The sequence below is a fragment of the Phocoena sinus genome, chromosome 10 (genome assembly GCF_008692025.1).
Source record: "Phocoena sinus isolate mPhoSin1 chromosome 10, mPhoSin1.pri, whole genome shotgun sequence".
NCBI lineage: Eukaryota > Metazoa > Chordata > Mammalia > Artiodactyla > Phocoenidae > Phocoena > Phocoena sinus.
The window spans coordinates 15,564,926-15,584,511 of NC_045772.1; the positions used below are offsets into that span (position 1 = coordinate 15,564,926).

Consider the following 19,586-nt stretch of genomic DNA (forward strand, 5'->3'; position numbering starts at 1 on the left):
TGTTGGTTCATTTAGTGTTGTCCCAGAGGCCTCTGAGATTGTCTTCAATTCTTTTCATTCTTTTTTCTTTATTCAGCTTCTCAGCAGTTATTTCCACCCTTTTGTCCTCCAGCATACTTATTCGTTCTTCTGCCTCAGTTATTCTGCTATTGATTCCTTCTAGTGTATTTTTCATTTCAGTTATTGTGTTGTTCATCTGTTTGTTTGTTCTTTTAGATCTTTGTTAAACATTTCTTGTATTTTCTCAATCTGTACCTCCTTTCTATTTCCGAGATTCTGGATTATCTTTACTATCATTACTCTGAATTCTTTTTCAGGTAGATTGCCTATTTCCTCTTCATTTATTTGGTCTTGTAGGTTTTTACCTTGCTCCTTAATCTGTGACATATTTTTTTGCCATCTCATTTTTTTTTTTTTTTATGAGTGGGATTGTGTTCCTTTCTTACTGGTTGTTTGGCTGAGGCTTCCAACACTGGAGTTTGTAGGCTATTGGGTAGAGCTGGGTCTTGGTGCTGAGATGAGGAACTCCATGAGACCTCCTCACTCGGATGAATATTCCCTGGGGTCTGAGATTCTCTGTTAGTCCAGTGGTTCGGACTCAGAGTTCCCACCACAGGAGCTTCAGCCTGTCCCCAGGCTCGTGAACCAAGATCCTGCAAACCTCCTGGGGCAGCAAAAAAAATAAAAAGATAAAAAATAAAATTAGACTAGGAAACTAAGGGATATTTTAGGAAGAATATAAAAGTAAAAATATAGATGAATCAACAACGAGAAGGTACATCAGTACCACAGTAGTAAAAAAGAGGAGGAGGGAAAAGAACAAAAATAGTGGGGGTGCCAGGAGAGGCCTTGGCTCTGGAGGGCGGGGCCTAAGCAAGGGCGAGGTTTGATGGTGGGCCAGGCCAATGCACAGGACCCACAGGGCTGGAAAAGGCCGTGGGGGGTGGAGCTTAGGCTCAAGGAACAGAAGGGGCCCAGGCATGCCCCCAACCCCTGGTCTCAGAGGTCAGGGGACCTCACCTGGGAGCCCAGCAGGCTTCCTGGGCTCGAGTGGGTGGGGCAAATGCCCTCCTCTCCTGTCCTGCTCCTCTTGTCTGGGAGGGCCCCTGCCGCCTGCCTCTCCTGATCTCCCCGGCCTCCCTCCTATGCCCCCAAGGACCTGTGCAGCCTGGAGGGGGCTTTGGAGGGCAGGGGACTGGCCTGGGAGCTCAGCAGGATCCCGGGGCCTGAGTGGGCGGAGCTATCACCCTCCGCCTCTCTCCCGCTCCTCCCAGATGGCCCCTCCCGCCTGCCTCTCCTGATCTCTCTGGCCTCCCTCCTACTACTCCAAGGACCCATGCTGTCTGGAGGGGGCTTTGGAAGGCAGAGGATTGACCTAGGAGATCAGCAGGTTCCCTGGCCCGAGGGGCAGGGCTATCGCCCTCTGCTTCTCTCCCACTCCTCCTTCCTGCCTCTCCTGATCTCCCTGGCCTCAGGGGCCCTGATCCTGTATGACCTCCACTTCTCCGACCCCCTCAGTCCCCCTACATCCTACCGGTTCACTTTCAGGTTCCTCCTGTCTCCTTTGGCATCAGAGTCCACCACCAGCGGCCGTCAGGCACCCTAGTTGTGGGGAGATGCTAACTCCTCGTCTTTCCACACTGCCATCTTGACTCTGCCCTGAATAATTTTAATGTTTGGGGAATCTTCTCTTCCCTAGCTTTTCATTTTTTTTCTGGAGAGATGTTCACTAATTTATCCCCAGGGAAGAAGTGAATGATCTCACTGGTGAGTTAATAGGAGTTAGGTGAGTATCACTCATATCATACCTTTTTGCCTATTCAGTTGCAGAGAGCACTTATCCTAGTCCCTTCTTCCATGTAATAAATTTTATAGGGGCAGCCCACACTGCAAGGAAGGTGCTGCTTATCATTGGGTAGCTAAATCTGTTTAATTTAGGGGTAAAAAATTAGCAAACTTATCTGTTCTTAAACATAACATGTTTTCTCCAATTTAACTTTACTAGTAATGTGGTCTATATATATATATATATATATATATATTTAAATTGAAGTATAGTTGATTTACAATATTGTGTTAATTTCTGCTATACAGCAAAGAGATTCAGTTATACATATATACATTCTTTTTATATATTATTTTCCATTATGGTTTATCATAGGATATTGAATATAGTTCTCTGTGCTATACAGTAGGACCTTGTTGTTTATCCATTCTATGTATAATAGCCTACTTCTGCTAACCCCAACCTCCTACTCCATCCTTCCCCCCAACCTCCTCCCCCTTGGCAACCACAAGGTTGTTCTCTATGTCCATGAGTCTGTTTCTGTTTCATAAGTTCATTTGTGTCATATTTTAGATTCCATGTAAAAGAGATATCATGTGGTATTTGTCTTTCTCTATCTGACTTACTTCACTTAGTATGATAATCTCTAGTTGCATCCATGTTGCTGCAAATGGCATTATTTCATTCTTTATGGCTGAGTAGTATTCTGTTGTATATATGTACCACATCTTCTTTATCCATTCATTTGTCAGTGGACATTAGGTTGTTTCCATGTCTTGGCTATTGTGAATAGTGCTGCTATGAACATGGGGTGCATGTATCTTTTTTAATTAGAGTTTTGTCTGGATGTATGCCCAGGAGTGCCACTGCTGGATCATATGATAATTCTATTTTTAGTTTTCTGAAGAAACCTTCATGCTGTTTTCCATAGTGGCTGTACCAACTTACATTCCTACCAGCAGTATAGGAGGATTCCCTTTCCTCCATATCCTCTCCAGCATTTGTAGACTTTTTAGTGATGGCCATCTGACCATCAGAATCAGTGCAAAGTGTTACCTCATTGTAGTTTAGATTTATATTTCTCTAATTATTAGCGATGTTGAGCACCTTTTCATGTGCCTGTTGGCCATTTGTATTTCTTCTTTGGAGGAATGTCTATTTAGGTCTGCTGCCCATTTTTTAATTGGGTTATTTGGGTTTTTTTCTGTTGAGTTGTATGAGCTGTTTCTATTAAGCCCTTGTTATTTGCAAATATTTTCTCCCACTCTGTAGGTTATCTTTTCATTCTGTTTATGGTTTCCTTTGCTGTGCAAAAGCTTGTAAGTTTCATTAGGTCCCATTTGTTTATTTTTGTTTTTATTTCAGTTGCCTTGGGAGACTGTGTGATCTATATTTTTACCTTTAGTTTTCTGACTTATATTCCCTTCCTTTTCAAAAAGGGAAAAGGGGAGGGAGTGTTATTGACTTGTTCTAAATTCCAACATTTACTAACTAAAAACTAAATATTTATTTGTCAAAAAAATCATAGAATTAAATTACAAACTATTTAGGAAAAAAAGTGACACAGGTGATAGAGAAGGTTTGCTATCATTAAAATATAAGGAGCTCTTACAAATCCTTAAGAGAAAAATTAACTGCGATAGAAACCCAAGAAAACGTAAGCTGCAACCCACAAAGTAAGAAATATACAAATGGCTAGTAATAATGACAGCTATCATTCACTGAGGACTTACTATGTACTATGTCCTAAACAATGTATATGCATTGACTCATTTAATCTTTCAGCAACTTGGTAACATGTTATTTTTTTCCATTTTACCATGACAAACACTTATATATAGTGTTTGTTATATACTAGGTAGCATTGGAGCTTTTCACTTTTTTCCATCCTATGTCATTATAATAGAAAAACTAATTGTTAAAATTTATGTATGTTTTTGCCCCTTTCTTTTATTTTAGGAATGGAACATTACTAAACTTTCAATTGAATATGATTCTGAGCCCTTTGGAAAGGAACGAGATGCAGCTATTAAGAAACTGGCTACTGAAGCTGGGGTAGAAGTAATTGTACGAATTTCACATACATTATATGACCTAGACAAGTAAGTTTTTTTAATGGTAAAATACATATAATATTTTTCATCTTAACCACTTTTAAGTGTATATTTCAGTGGTTTTAAGTACATAGAAAATGTACTGTGGGAATGTACTGTGGGACTAGTTTATAAAGTGGAAATAAAAACATACATAATAGACTTGTGGTAGAATTAAGTGAATATATGTCAAACCTTTAGCATTTTATTTAACCTCTGTGATTTTTGTTTACCCAGTGACAGATACCAAAATTACAGACATAAGTACATAAGATAAACATACTCAGAATTTCAATTTCAAAACTATTAAAAGCATCACACAGTTATCTTTGACTGTTCTAACTCAGCCTACTAACTTACCTTTCTGGGCTCTTAGCAATGTTAATTTTATAGTCTCTATGACATACATAGCCACAAACTGCCTTGATATATTTTACATGATTGTCATAAGTTATTTTATTTTATGTGTGTATATCTAGTCTCTGGATTTTAAGTCCATATGCAAATTTTATGTAATATTACATAGTCTTCTGAACAATGGTATAATATCTTATTTCTCAAAGTATATTTCCTGGACTATCAGTTTTTGGTGATGCTTTGTCCAACAAAGATTCCGTGGTCAAGTTTAAAGTTAGAAAGCTTTATATGCTGTAAGATTTGAAGGTTCATAAGATTTGATAACATTAACCTTTAGCATACTATCATCCTTACAAGTGCTGAAATCTCACAATTTACATACCTTTTAAATTATTTTACTTTTTTATTTTCACATTTTGTCAAGTTAATAAAACTAATTCTGTAAGTAACACGACAAGCTAGTTAATTTTATTCCAAGTGTATCAAAATATTGTGGTTCGATTCAGTCAAGGGTCTTACTTGATATTAAGCCAGAAGTCATATATCCTTCGATAATAAACTTGCCTTCTAGTTTACCAGATTTCTTAACTTTAGAGAGCTGATAGCAAGGAGGCAAAACAAGATAAGAGCAATTGCTTTAAGTGGGAAACTCAGTGTTGTGCATAAAATTGGAATGTTTGTTAGATTGAGTGTGAGTATTTACCACATATAATCCATCATATAAAAATGTAACATATAGAAAACATTTTTTGTAAGATTTTTATTCTGCTTCTGTTATGTAATTAGCAGTGTCCTCAGTAGTGCCATTGTAGTATCATTATAGTGGACAAATTTCATTATGACCCTATATATAAACTCAAAGTATTACACCAAAGCAAAATTACTAAAAGCAGAGAGCATAGTTTTTATGGTGGTTACTTTCTGTATGTACAACTGATACATAATTATATGTGGTATAATGAAAACTGTACTATATTTGGATTAAGAAAACCTTGATTTGCTATTTATTAGTTATGTGACCTTGACTATTAAATTCTCTTGAGGCTTCAGTTGCTGATGCATAAAACGATAGAGTTGGATTTTACCAATAATTTTTTACTAAGGCTAAATGCTAGTAAGCAAATGGCCATAGTGAAAAAGAATAATTGGTATTTCCAAATTGTGTCTAATTCAGACTACCATTGGTAAGACTTATCTTTCCTTTTAGTATTACTTAATTGAGAAATTAGTGATCAGAATTAAATATAAAATATATACATGAGATACGTATGCTGACATTTAACAAAAACATGAGCTTGAATAGAAAATAGCAAGTGATTATCATGACAGTAATATAGAATCCTAATTAATGAGACTTCCTGATTGCTCCTTGGTATAATATTGGCCTGGTTTAGTTTTTATTGATGATTAAGAGATTCTTTGAGCTGTGTTGTGGTATGTTTTTATATTTCCATATATATTATTTTTTGTTTTTGCCTTTAGGCTTATTTAGCCACTTGTTTTTCCACTCATAGGTGCTTAATTCCCTTTGTCTTAAAAGTTTTGATATTTGCATACACTATATTTTTGATACCTAGCAGATGTCTATAAAATGAAGAGAATGATTTTTAGATTTGTTAATTATTTTAACAAGTTTCTTGGTCCTTAAGCCTTTTCAGAATTTATCAATCAAAATGTATTGTCCTTTTTTTAATACTAACAGCATTTTACTAACTTTTGTAATAGGATCATAGAACTAAATGGTGGACAACCACCTCTTACTTATAAAAGATTCCAGACTCTCATCAGCAAAATGGAACCACTAGAGATACCAGTAGAGACAATTACTTCAGAAGTGATAGAAAAGTGCACAACTCCTCTGTCTGATGACCATGATGAGAAATATGGAGTCCCTTCACTGGAAGAACTAGGTAGGTGTAAACGGTAATACATGTGGAGCTTAAGAGTTAATAAACCATTCAGAAAAATCCCACTTCTAATTTGTCATGTAAAGTATTTTGCACTAAAAGGGAAAGAAAGGAGAAAAAAGAAAAGAAACTCTGAAACTAAGAAGTGATAAATCTGTGCGTTATTTATGTGTTCTATAAATATGTGGTCTATCTGTTATCACCTTAAAATGTACATCTTAAAGAACAGAGACCATGTTATATATCATCTATTTTTGAGGACCTATTCAGGGCTGTCATTTCATTTTTATGCTACTGTCAATTTTTTTTCTTTTCTTTTCTTTTTTTTTTAGGTTTTGATACAGATGGCTTATCTTCTGCAGTGTGGCCAGGTGGAGAAACTGAAGCACTTACACGTTTGGAAAGGCATTTGGAAAGAAAAGTATGATAATACAGATGATGTTTATATTGCCAAACTGGCATTTTAAAAATAATTTCATTCTTTTTTAAAAACAAAAAAATAGACTGTTGAAAAAGAAGGATTGAGAGAAATAGTTAAAATAGAACAATCCTAATTGTTTGAAAATTAACAACTATCTCTTCATTTAAATACCCTTCTTCCTCCTCTTCTGATTATTTCCTCTTTAGCTACTATCAATACTACCCCTTCTATTCTTTCTTTGTAAGCTGGTATCTGATGACTATAACTTTGAAGCTAGGATAGAGTTCTTTTATTTCATATTTTTCTCAGTGTCAGAGAGACAGATTGAAGGTGCTCTCAGCCTTGTGTTAGGAATTTACTGCATGAGGATGGCTAAAACAAAAGAATGATCACTTTTATCTTGCTTGTTTTTTATTAAAATCTGTCATTTGTGGCTAGAAAAATGATATTTTCCAAGCCCTATGTAACTTTTAAAAAAAATCTCAACTTTAAACAATCTTTTAAAATGGAAAAGGCAATTAGCATAATTTTCTCTGTGTGTTTTCAGGCTTGGGTGGCAAACTTTGAAAGACCTCGAATGAATGCGAATTCCCTGCTTGCTAGCCCTACTGGACTCAGTCCTTATCTCCGATTTGGTTGTTTGTCATGTCGACTGTTTTACTTCAAACTGACAGATCTCTACAAAAAGGTATTTTCTGGAACTGGAGCTTATTTTTCAAAATACTTTTTTCTTAAATTGCTGATAATACTTCTTTGCTTTTTAATCTTAGGTAAAAAAGAACAGTTCCCCTCCCCTTTCCCTTTATGGGCAACTGTTATGGCGTGAATTTTTCTATACAGCAGCAACAAATAATCCACGCTTTGACAAAATGGAAGGAAATCCCATCTGTGTTCAGATTCCTTGGGATAAGAATCCTGAGGCTTTAGCGAAATGGGCAGAAGGACGGACAGGCTTTCCATGGATTGATGCCATCATGACACAGCTTCGTCAGGAGGGTTGGATCCATCATTTAGCCAGACATGCAGTTGCTTGCTTCCTGACACGAGGTGACCTGTGGATTAGTTGGGAAGAAGGAATGAAGGTAAGTGTTCTTCCAACTAATGTAGTATGGCCTTATTCTGAAGAACTCTATACCTTTATAAAACAATTCCTAAAAATTGTCTGCTGTGTAGATTCATTTATAGTCTAATTTTTTCAATAGAAAAGCATTTAATTCTCATCATACAGACACACTTTTGGGGAGCAGAATGGCATAATCAGATAGGAGAACTGGTGAAAAATGGTTCAGTTAACCTGAAGTCATTTCAATGGCTAAATCAGCCTAGCCATCAAGGGAGCTGTAAGGTTTAATACTCTGGACTTATTGGGTCGATATATATTTATAGGTGATCATTTCTGTCACATAAAGGATTCATCTGAGTTCTTAGAAATAGCAAATTTGTTTTATAAATTTTAAGCTATAAATCATTTCATCTCACTTCAATACCATAGCTTTTTAGTCATAATTATATTATGTAATGTGAAGCATACAACATTTTGTGACATCTTTTGGTTATATATAATAGGACTTAAATATATGTTTTACCTTCCTGCCTATATCATAAATTTCCCCTATCCAAAGACCATTTCTGATCCTATGTTTTTTTACATCTCCTGTATTTCCTAGTACAAAGTTGTGCATGAGGTAGATGTACAGCACACAACGAATTTATAAAAAATAATTTAATTCTATTTCTCTTTTGGATCAAGGAATCCCAAATTTAAACTGTATAATACTAATGAATTTTTAAAGGTCATTTGTATTTGATTGCTCCCATTATGTAGGCCAATGTACTAAGCTTCTAAGTTTTTGTTGGTGGTTTATTTGGTAGCATTTTTGCATTCTTGAAAGTGTTTACTGCTTTTTCTTCCAGTTTTTTAATCTTCTCATATCCCATCTTATCCTTTTAAATTGGTGACTTTAATAACTTTTACTCTCCCCTCTTCCAGTAACACTGCAAAGATTAGAATAGTAAATTCTATTCAGAAATCTATATATTACTAATATGTTTCTTTCCCTGAAATAACTCATTATAGAATAGAACACAGACAAGGAAGCTAACTTTGGAATGTTTAATTTTACAGCTCTGTGCTAGATTTTCTTGCCTTGACTTTTGATCTACAGAGACCTGGAAAAATGCTTGCTTTGAGAACTATGTGTGTGCAAACTAATTGTGATTACTGTTACTTCCGAAGGTATTTGAAGAATTATTACTTGATGCAGATTGGAGCATAAATGCTGGAAGTTGGATGTGGCTGTCTTGTAGTTCCTTTTTCCAACAGTTTTTTCACTGCTATTGCCCTGTTGGTTTTGGTAGGAGAACAGATCCCAATGGAGACTATATCAGGTAAATCAAGAATGATTATTATTCAGTTTGGAATAGATAATCTAGGAAGAACTTTTCATGTTTAAGCAACATGAAAAGTGGGTATTCCCCACTCATCATGGGCAGCAGGGATGAGCAGAAGGGTAACAAATCATTTAAATGGTATTGATTTGATTTTGGTCATTCATAGCTAATAAATAGTTTGTTATAATTTGCTTATAGTTCATTATATTAATAATTTTTCTTCCTTCTCCCAAAAGACGTTATTTGCCTGTCCTAAGAGGCTTCCCTGCAAAATATATCTATGATCCCTGGAATGCACCAGAAGGTATTCAAAAGGTAGCCAAATGTTTGATAGGAGTTAATTACCCTAAACCAATGGTGAACCATGCTGAGGCAAGCCGTTTGAATATTGAGAGGATGAAACAGATCTATCAGCAGCTTTCACGATACAGAGGACTAGGTATGTCAGTAAATGCCTTTGATTTGTTTCTTTGGCAGCTGTTTATGTACCCATCCTTGAACTTGATCTTGATCATAACTTAATAGGAAATTTTTTCCCTTTAGGTCTTCTTGCATCAGTGCCATCTAATCCTAATGGGAATGGAGGCCTCATGGGGTATTCTCCTGGAGAAAATATCCCAGGTTATAGCAGCAGTGGAAGTAAGTGAAAAGGAAATTTCTGCACTTAGTAACATAAAGAGATTAATTATAAATATATTGTTTATCGTACCTCACTATAATATGTTTTTTAAAATCTATCTTTAAATTGTGTAATAGGTTCCTTGTACACATGCATACATGTACATATACATACACACATACCCTCACTCCATTAGTGACATTTTAGAGATAGAAACATCATTATATATAGTGGAATTGGGTCAAGGTAAAGATCTTCTTGCAAACTGAATGAGGTTAGCAATTTTTAAGGATAAAATGAAACTGAAATGTTATATATTCAGAATGGTCATTATTTTTTACTCCCTTTTAAGTATATATCAGCTATAAGGTAATTAGTTAAGAAGGTCAGAGGCCCTGTGAACGTGGCCAAAAGATTTATCACGCACATGCATAGGGCCTCTAGTCCTTTTGCACATGAGTTTTTTCTTACAAAGCCTGGTCTATAATGGTTTTCTTTGTGATATATATAGTTAGTTGCCACATATGTTCTTAATATGTGTCAAGAAGTCAGTATGTATTGGAAATTTGAATCATATCAATTTTCAAAGGTTCTAACCAAAAATAGCATGAAGCTAATTAATTTGATTAAAAACAAGCCTGAATGGCTGGACTTATTACTTTCTGTTTGGTCATGTAAGGGGATAAAAACATCCATATTCTAAATTCTAAAACGTCATTTTGTGGTTTAGAAATAAGGTTTTTTTGGTATTTCAGTTATAGGTAGTAAAATAAATAATTCTGCATGGTTACTAAAAGGCAAAAAAAAAAAAACACCAAGCCTGCATTAGAGGAATGCTTATTTTTTTTTTAAAAAAGAAGTCAGCTATTCAAAATTTGATATTAAGAATAACACCTTTAACAAGTTGAACCTTTCTGAATTCAGAAATATTTTGCATACTTTTGAGAGCATCAGCAATTAGCTTAAGGAGAAAGGAACGAAAGCACTCATATCTTGACTGCCTACTTTGTGCCTAAGTATGAGGGGATTTTGGCCACATACTCACAATAACCTTGAGGGGTGGTGGTAGGCTTCTCATTTTATGATTGGGAAAATTAGCCTAGAAGAGTTAGGTAACTTAACCAAGATCCCACAGTTAGTTAAGTAGTTGAGCTAAGATTCAGATCCAAGTCTAACTAGTCCTAAAGTTCATACTCTTTCCTGTATCACTGGGTCTCCCCTGCAAATGTAATGCCAAATGTAGTGTTCATAAGACAAAATATTTTATTACTGAAATGTGTTTCACCTGCATTCAAATTGTTGCTAATGATGGCAGTGTACTTCAAAAATGTTCTTTCTCAGTGTCTCCTACAATTTGAAGTAAACTTTAACAAGGTAGCATTTCAAAAGTTCTATCAGATTTATTATGCAGTTCACAGACTGCCTCTTTTGCCCACACATGAGTTTGAGGGACAGAAGTTCTGTGAAGCAGTGAGATAACAAGCAGGTGGCAGAGGGTGGAAAGCAACAGACTCCAGTTACCTAGCTAATGGATAATGATGGTACATACTGTTTCTTAGTCCAAATCTGTATTTATCTGCAAAACTAACCATGTTAGCAAGTTAAACTGGAATAATTTTGCTTCACAAATTTATAAACATGATGTTTTGTGATAGGATTAATAAATCTTGAAAGTAGTCTAATCATGTAAATATTTGCCTATAACACACTTTGTAGCTAGGTGCTTAGAGGCTTTCAAAAGACATAGAAGACATAAAAGCTACATAGAGCTTAGAGTCTAAATGGGGGTGTGGAAGGGGTTAAAAATAATGAAAAAAGTGATAAATTGTAAGACACTGCCTCCTCATGCAATAGGAAAAAAGGGAGTTGAAGGAACTAGGAAACTTTTCTTAGAAGATGGTGGGGGACTTCCCTGGTGGTGCAGTGGTTAAGAATCTGCCTGCCAGCGCAGGGAACATGGGTTCAAGCCCTGGTCAGGGAAGATCCCACACGCTGTGGAACAACTAAGCTGGTGCGCCACAATTACTGAGCCTGTGCTCTGGAGCCCGTGAGCCACAACTACTGAGCCCGTGTGCCACAACTACAGAAGCCCACATGCCTAGAGCCCGTGCTCCACAACAAGAGAAGCCACCGCAATGAGAAGCCCATGGACCACAATGAAGAGCATCCCCCACTCACCACAGCTAGAGAAAGCCCGCACACAGCAACAAAGACCCAATGCAGCCAAAAATAAATAAATTAAAAAAAAATTTTTTTTAAAAAGAAGAAGATGGTGGGGTGGGTAGCATTTAAGTATGCAGATGGAGAGAGCATTGTAGACCTGAAAATGGGAGTGATTATGGCAAGATCCTTAGGATACTATGCTGTTAAGAATTTCTCCCCTCAGGTTTCTGTTCCATTTGAAAGGACTTACATGGGGACTTCCCTGGTGGCGCAGTGCTTAAGAATCTGTCTGCCAATGCAGGGGACATGGGTTCAATCCTTGGTCCTGGAAGATCCCACATACCACAGAGCAGCCAAGCCCACACGCCACAACTACTGAAGCCCGCATGCTGCAACTACTGAGCCTGCGTGCTGCAACTACAGAAACTGGCACACCTAGAGCCAGCGCTTCACAACAAGAGAAGCCACCGCAACGAGAAGCCCACGCACTGCAACAAAGAGTAACTTGCGCTCACCGCAACTAGAGAAAGCCTGTGCGCAGCAATGAAGACCCAACGCAGCCAAAAAATAAATTAAAAAAAATTTTTTAATGCTAGAAAGGACTATACTTCAGAAGCGTATCCCTTAATGCCCCATACTTACCCTATTCATAGGCTTTTATTTACAGTGTCTTAAAGGCATTTCAAAGGGCAAGATTCTTTATGATTTAAGTTTTTTAATGACTGTGCAAAAATTCTTAATCTCTGCATTAAGCAATCTCTGCATTTTTGTCCTCTCATTTTTGTAGACTTTGTGCTCAGGAAAGGAATAAACTAACATACATAGATGTCTTGAGGTATTTTTGTTCTTATAATAAAGCAGACTACTAAAATTTTTTCTATTATAAAATACCTGTTCAGCATTATTAGTTATTGGGGAAATGCAAATTAAAACTACTAAGAGATAGGACTTCACACCCACTTAGGGTGACCAGTTATCACTGATTGCCTGGCATTGAGGAGATTCTTGGGACACAGGACTTTCCATGCTAACACTTGAAGAGTCCCAAACTGGGATGAGTTGGTCACCCTATAACCACTAGAGTGGTTGAAATAAAAAAGACAGACAGTAACAAGCGTGTGGAGGATGTGAGTGAAGAAACCGGAACGCTCATACATTGCTGAGAGGTAGGGTGTAAAACAGTGAAGCCATTTTGGGAAGCAGTTTGGCAGTTTCTTAAAAGCTAAACATAAATTTAACATACAGCCCAGAAATTCCATTCCTAAGTATCTATCCAAAAGAAGTGAAAATATGTCTACACAGAGACTTATATGTGAATGTTTATAATAGCTTTATTCATTATAGTCAAAGTGGAGTATATCCATACAATGGAATATTAATTCATAAAAAGGAACAAAATGCTGATATATGCTACAACATGGATAAATCTCAAAAATATTATGTTAAGTTAAAGAAGCCAGACACAAAAGACCACATGCTGCATGATTCCACTTATATGAACTAGTGAGAAAAGTCATGTTTTTAAAAGAGAAATTAGATTAGTGCCTACCTTAGGCTTATAGGTAGGAATGGAGAATGAAAGCAAATGGACATGAGGGATCTTTTGGATGTGATGAAAGTGTTCTAAAGCTGGATTATGCTGGTGATTACACAACTCTGTAAATTAACTAAAAATTATTGAACTGTACCCTTAAAAGAGTTGAATTTTATGGTATATAAATTATTCCTCAAAACTGCTTTAAAAAACTATTCACTATAGACAGTTTAGAAAATTCAGAAAAATAGAAAATAACAATAAAAATCAAATAAATACGATAATTGAAAAATGTATTTGTTGAAGTATTTTTAATTGTAAAATATGCACAATATAAAATTTAGCATTTTAACCATTTTAAATATACAATTCAGTGGAATTAAGTACCTTCACATTATTTTGTGAAGATTTCAGTAGAGTTGTGCAAAGATGCATGATGACAAGTATCGCTACTAGGGGAAGCCCTGATGATGGTAAGACCAGTAGCAGCACCATTCAGCGGTGAATTTGCCACAGTCCAGAGTCTGGCCTTCAGCCTTACAAGTCTAAAGCCTGAACGTTTGCTATAATTAGTGGTGAACATTCTGTGAATGACAGACTAGAAATTTTAAAATCATATGAATTAAAATATCAACAGGGGACATTAGTTTATTAGCTTATGGTGGAAATATTCCTTTCCAGAAGTCCTCATCCTTGATCAGGGCATTCACTTTCCCAATTTTGAGTACCCGAAAAGCTGAATTCTTTATCCAGAGAAATGTGATAAGTATGAAGTTACACTAAAAATAAGTAGATTGTCTTGTTCGGGCCATCATGCAACCACTCCTAGGGGTAGGATCCTCATATTTTTCCATAATGTTTTCTCTAGAATCTACTTTTCTGTGCTAACCCATTCTCCTATAACATTTTTTCTTTTTAGGAGAGTTGATACAATTTTACAGGCTAGGTAACTGCTCCTTTGTTTAACTCTCATCTGGCAGGACCTTATTCCCTTACTGTATCTCCAAGGACATATGTTTTAGATAGGTGCTGAGGGAGGAGGAGGTGAAGGAAGGATGTATATCTCACTGATGCCCTATGTTTTGACTTCATGATCAAGTGTCTAATTGTCATCCAGTAAAGAAGTGTTTTTTAGAAAATGATTATCAGTGATTTTGCTCTTGAACAGTCAACATTTCTATGACCCTAAATTTAAGGACAAGTTAAGTTTTCCTGATTTGGGTATGAGTTTTGGTTCATATGAAGGGTTGTGGATTAATCCTAAAACGCACAATACAAATACTAAAAATTAGATTTGTAATCGTAATACATACAACTTGAAATTAGTTTAAGTAATTTTACTATGTTTAACATACTAACAGGTTGCACTCCAGGGAGTGGTATTTTACATTATGCTCATGGAGATAGTCAGCAAACTCACCTATTAAAGCAAGGTAAGAATGTAGCATTCAAGCATACTCTTCTTCTCACCTTTCTTATCTTAAACATACATTTTTTTAAATGTGTAGGAAGAAGCTCCACGTGCACTGGTCTCAGCAGTGGGAAACGTCCTAGTCAGGAAGAGGACACACAGAGTATTGGTCCTAAAGTCCAGAGACAGAGCACTAACTAGGTAAATATTTTAGAGCTTTATTTCTTGCTTTAGCGGAGTGTATAATCAACATAAATTAATATAATTTCCAAAATGGAGCTAATCTCTATTTTCAAACCAGAGAATCTGAGGCATAAATTTTTCAGTGATTGTTACAAAATCAGTTAATTCTTAGACAAGAGAAATGTATCTGTAGTGGACAAAGTGCTGTACTCAGTTTTATGGTCCTCTGAACTGATGATCTTCAAATTTGAAAAGCTTATGATGTCATGCTCAGGTTTTTCCTTGGAAAAAGCCATCCTTTTCATTTCCTTCCTGTGTGACCAGGAGTCTAAAACAATTAAAGTGACTTTTTTATTTTAGTGGTATTAATATAATCCCCTTATGAAAATTTCCCCAAATCTTCTCTTGATTTTATAAATTTATTTATTGTGATACTTCTAAAATCTAAATTATTTCCAGTTTGGGAATAGTTTAAGTCTTTTTAAAATGTTGGCCCTTTTTGGAAGTGTCAGAAAGCCATGCCTGTATTCAGTTCAGCTGGTTTTGGGATACTATTTTGTGATTTAAATTTGTATGAAAAGTATTCATATAGTGCATTTGCCAGTTTTTAAAGACCTTTGTTTCTTCAGTTATCTTGAACTGTTTACGTTTTTAAAATCATTGCTATTTTTTAATACCAATATAATTAGTCTGTAAATTTCTTGAAGATCAATAAACAGTCATCAGATTTTTGTCATTCCTTGCAATCAAGCTTTACCCAGTTTTTTTTTTTTCCTTAAATCACAGAAAACATTCAGAAGGAATACCATTGCAGCAGAAATTGGTGGGCAGTTCAGTACTTTTTCAGTTAAATTATTTTAAAATGTTCTTCATTAATGGAAAACAGTTACATATTGAAATGCATTATTTCTAATAACATTTCTGTAGTTTTTAACTTTTTAATGAATTTGACATAGGACAAATGGTAATTTGTATATAAAGAACTTGGTAAAAGAATTTGCTTAATGTAAATATGAATAGTCACAATTAGTATAGACCCATCAATATATTTTTGATAATCTTTCATGTATGGTAAAAATTAAAGTGGCAAACTGATATTCTGATATAAATATCAAAGTTTTGAGAGTCAGTGTGAGAATATAGGATTTTAGACTTTCTTAAAAGACTTTGTTAAAATTTTAAGACAGAATTTTTCTTGACATCATTATTTGGTCTAACTTTGAACTCTTTGACAATAATGTTTCAGAAAACATGTGTAATCAAAATTGGTAGTTGTAGCCTCCATTAACATAGACAATATATATTTTAAAGCTTCATGTATGCCTTTTTTGACCCAAAGTTGTGGATATCATAGTATCATGTGTTAAGTTCTTCTTGTCTCCCTTTCTTTGTTCAGTTACAGCTAAAGTGACTTTGTTATTAAAGTATATGCATATATGGAATCCTGTGTACTTGGTGGTTGCTTTTTTTTTTTCCTTTCCTTTTTTAAAAACTTTTTGTTTGTTTTAGGTAAGGGGGAGAGCATTGGTATGTGAGATTTGATCCCAAATTAGAGACAGATTCTGTAAACTACATGTCACCATTCTGAATGAAGAAACAGTTAATATATATTTAGTAAAATACTTTTCAAAATTATTCCAAGTAAGAATACTATCTTCCAAATACTTCGTACTTTTAAAAATAAAGTTATCTATAAGAAAGATTTTAAACCAAAGAGATTTTTTTCAAGTAATTGGGCTTATAATTCTGAGTTAGTCAGTATAGGGTAGCAGTTAAGTGTGGGCCCTGGAGTCAAATGCCTGGCTCTGTCACTCATTAGCTTTGAGATCTTGGGTAATTATTAACCTTTTGTGCCTTCTTTTTCCTCTTCTATAAAAAGTGAGGATGAGAGTAGTATCTGCTTCATACTACATATGAAATGCTCGTAACAGTGCCTGGCATGTGGTAGGATGCTCAGTAAATATTAGCTACAGGTTTGCTGTTCTGTGTAGCTAGCTGCCTGGAATGTGCAGTGCATAGTCTGCATAACTGCCCGCTGCAGCTCTGGTTAGCTGCCATTATTGTTATCATTATTATTATCCCTTTACTGTTCTCCAGTAGGCCAGTTCTTACCATTTGGAATTATAACCATTGGCTTTTGTTTTCCCATCTTTATTAGTGATGTTCAGTGTGGTAATTGTATTTAAAGCTAACTCAAAATAAATTTGAGTCAGAAATCCAGAAACAATCATTTTTATTTTTAGATGATACACATTTTAAAAAGTATTCTGGATAATGAATTAATACTGATCAATAAATTCATTACTGAGAAAGAAATGAGATGAAAGAAAGAAAATGAAAGAAAAAACTGCCTTATCTTCTTTTATCACTGTTAATAAGGAGTAATATTTTGTTTTTCACACCTGTACTTTACATCCTGCTCTTTGGACCTGATTGTACTATACAGAATTGAGAAATTCATTGACTTGGAATTTACCATCACCGTTTGGGGAATAAAAGATGCAGTTTTCATATGAATAAATCAGTATTTTAGTAAAAGAACACTATTTCAACATAGGTACTGATATTTTACTTTTAAATGTAGAAGGATTTTCATATGTTTGGGGGGTGGGGTGGGGAAAGCTTTTTTCAGTTTGGTCTAAATTGTGACTAAAACAAAAAAATCACCAAAAGGGAAAGAGAGGTATCAATCAATGTGCTCCAACTGAGCAAATGCACTATGTTTAAATACAGTGTTGTCCCCCTAACTGGAAGGGTTAGTGTTCTAAAAACCCTACAGGTGGTTGAGGGATTTTAAGACATTTTGATCATTCAGAAGATACTTCTTGAACTCTTATTACCAAAAACTGTGCTTAGAAACTTGGAAAAACTGAATTGAGGGAACTACGTTTTTAAGTTTTTCACATTCACTTAAAACAGTTACTAATTTGGGGTATAAAAGACTGATAGCAATATTACTTTTAACCATCTCTTGTGTACTAGAAACTTCAGGATCTTCCCACAATTTCAAACATATGTTTGTATTTTCTTGTAGGTAATATGCCTAATACTAGGTTCTAGGTTCTTTGAACCCCTGTTTCTCCATCCAAGTGTTTTTCTGATTGTATGGTTCTAGAAATGAACTCTTTAAACTAGGATGGAAAAAACTTTGGGTAGCATTTATTTAAGACAACTGGCATAGCTAAGTTGGTCAATTTCAAGTGTGATTACAATGCACAGGGTTATATGTATTATCATTCCTCATACAATTATGTGGAGCCCTGATATAAGCTGCTAGCACCTTAATGCACATCTCTGCTCCCTCCCTCCTGACCAGTGACTGCCGCATGCAGTTCTAAGGCCCTAGTTTACATTCCTTAACGTCCTTCTCTTTTCTGTATCCTACTTTAATTCCCTTTTCCTAGATGCAGGTGACACACTTTGGTTAGTCTGGACCCCAAATCCTTGTATTTCAGGAAAAAGAGTGCGATAAAGCCATGAATAATGGGGGTTTTGTATATGGGTAACTCAGAGGGAGAAGGGTTACTGGGCAAACACTCCCCTACCTCACATACATTAGCCACCCAGTTAATTCTAGAATATCCTGGAGATCAAAGTTGACCTAGAGACAAGGAGCCAGGATTCTTGCTGCTACTCTGTGGAATTAAAGTGCAGCTTGTCAGTCCCTCTCAACAAAGCCATTGAGCACAAACTGGGTAATAAGGCTAGACTCAAAGATTTGGTTAGCATTTCCTGAGTCCCTACCATGTGCCAAGCACTGTTCATAGGAAAATTAATTCCTCAGTATCCACAAGGACACTCCACAAGGAGAGAGGGCCATCTTGAAGAACTACAGTGCTGCGCGCTAAGGTGTTAGAACTGTGCCCTGTATACTGTGAAATACGCAAAGTGAGGGGACTACATACAGGCTGGGAAAATCACAGCTTTCCTGACCCCCAGCTCCACACCCAGCATAGGACAGCTAGGCCAGTCAGGGCACCCTGTCCTTGGAAACATTCAACTCTAGTTGTGATTAATCATGTCATTGGTTGTTAATGTCTTTGTTCTCCACTAGAATGTAAACCTCATCAGGATAGGGAATGTACTTTATTCCCTCTTGTCTTGTGCACCGCTGTTTTGTCATTGCAGCTTCACATGCTTGACACTTTAACAGGCATGCCATAAATATGTGTATGGATAAATATGAGAATAAATGGGACAGACATTGAGCCTGGCTTTAAGGAGAAATTTGTTAGTCTATGAGGTTGGCGTCACAGGTAATAATTAGAATGTAAAGCACCTAGCAGTTTATCAGAAAAGGTGAGTATTTGGGTGAAAGCGTTAGGAGGGAGGCCGTTAAAGATGCATCAGACACTGTAGCTGACTGCTGGATTGGGGTGGGGAGGGGGCAGGAAAGCTAGATATGTACCAGAGAAGTTTCGGGATTTTTTAAACTACGTTTCTTTTGTAACTTAGTTCTTTACCTATCGACTAATTTTGGGAATTCTGAATGGCTGTAGCTTAAAGATACAGCGGTTTGAGTTATTTCTACCCTTTTTTTCTCCCGGGCTAGTGACACTCCCCAAGGGACAAAAGGACTGAAACTCCAAGTTCTCTGAAATACTGGGAGGGAAAGGGTGAGAAAATGCCGGAAGCAATAGTTGCCGGCCAGAGGCGCTGTTCCCCGAACAGCTGACTCGCACGCTGGCCCAACTCCGCAGGTCCCCTCCGCTCCGCTCGGC

At 36.1% G+C, this 19,586-nt stretch overlaps 1 protein-coding gene across 4 annotated transcripts in view; it reads left to right on the forward strand.

The window, feature by feature from the left end:
* The window catches only part of CRY1 (cryptochrome circadian regulator 1), a 94,545-nt gene extending 78,235 nt beyond the window's left edge, over positions 1 to 16,310 (forward strand). For 2 of the 4 annotated variants that reach the window (XM_032646906.1, XM_032646907.1), the window contains 11 exons: positions 3,746 to 3,888; positions 5,962 to 6,146; positions 6,476 to 6,564; positions 7,112 to 7,252; positions 7,335 to 7,646; positions 8,801 to 8,952; positions 9,192 to 9,394; positions 9,499 to 9,594; positions 14,633 to 14,704; positions 14,780 to 14,883; positions 15,652 to 16,301. In XM_032646906.1, the coding sequence (XP_032502797.1) occupies positions 3,746 to 3,888; positions 5,962 to 6,146; positions 6,476 to 6,564; positions 7,112 to 7,252; positions 7,335 to 7,646; positions 8,801 to 8,952; positions 9,192 to 9,394; positions 9,499 to 9,594; positions 14,633 to 14,704; positions 14,780 to 14,883 (1,497 nt within the window). In that variant the 3' untranslated portion in view covers positions 15,652 to 16,301. Of the gene's footprint in view, positions 1 to 3,745; positions 3,889 to 5,961; positions 6,147 to 6,475; positions 6,565 to 7,111; positions 7,253 to 7,334; positions 7,647 to 8,800; positions 8,953 to 9,191; positions 9,395 to 9,498; positions 9,595 to 14,632; positions 14,705 to 14,779; positions 14,884 to 15,651 lie in introns of all 4 variants that reach the window. The other 2 variants (XM_032646904.1, XM_032646905.1) reach the window with 2 other exon arrangements.
* Positions 16,311 to 19,586: the final 3,276 nt, after the last annotated feature.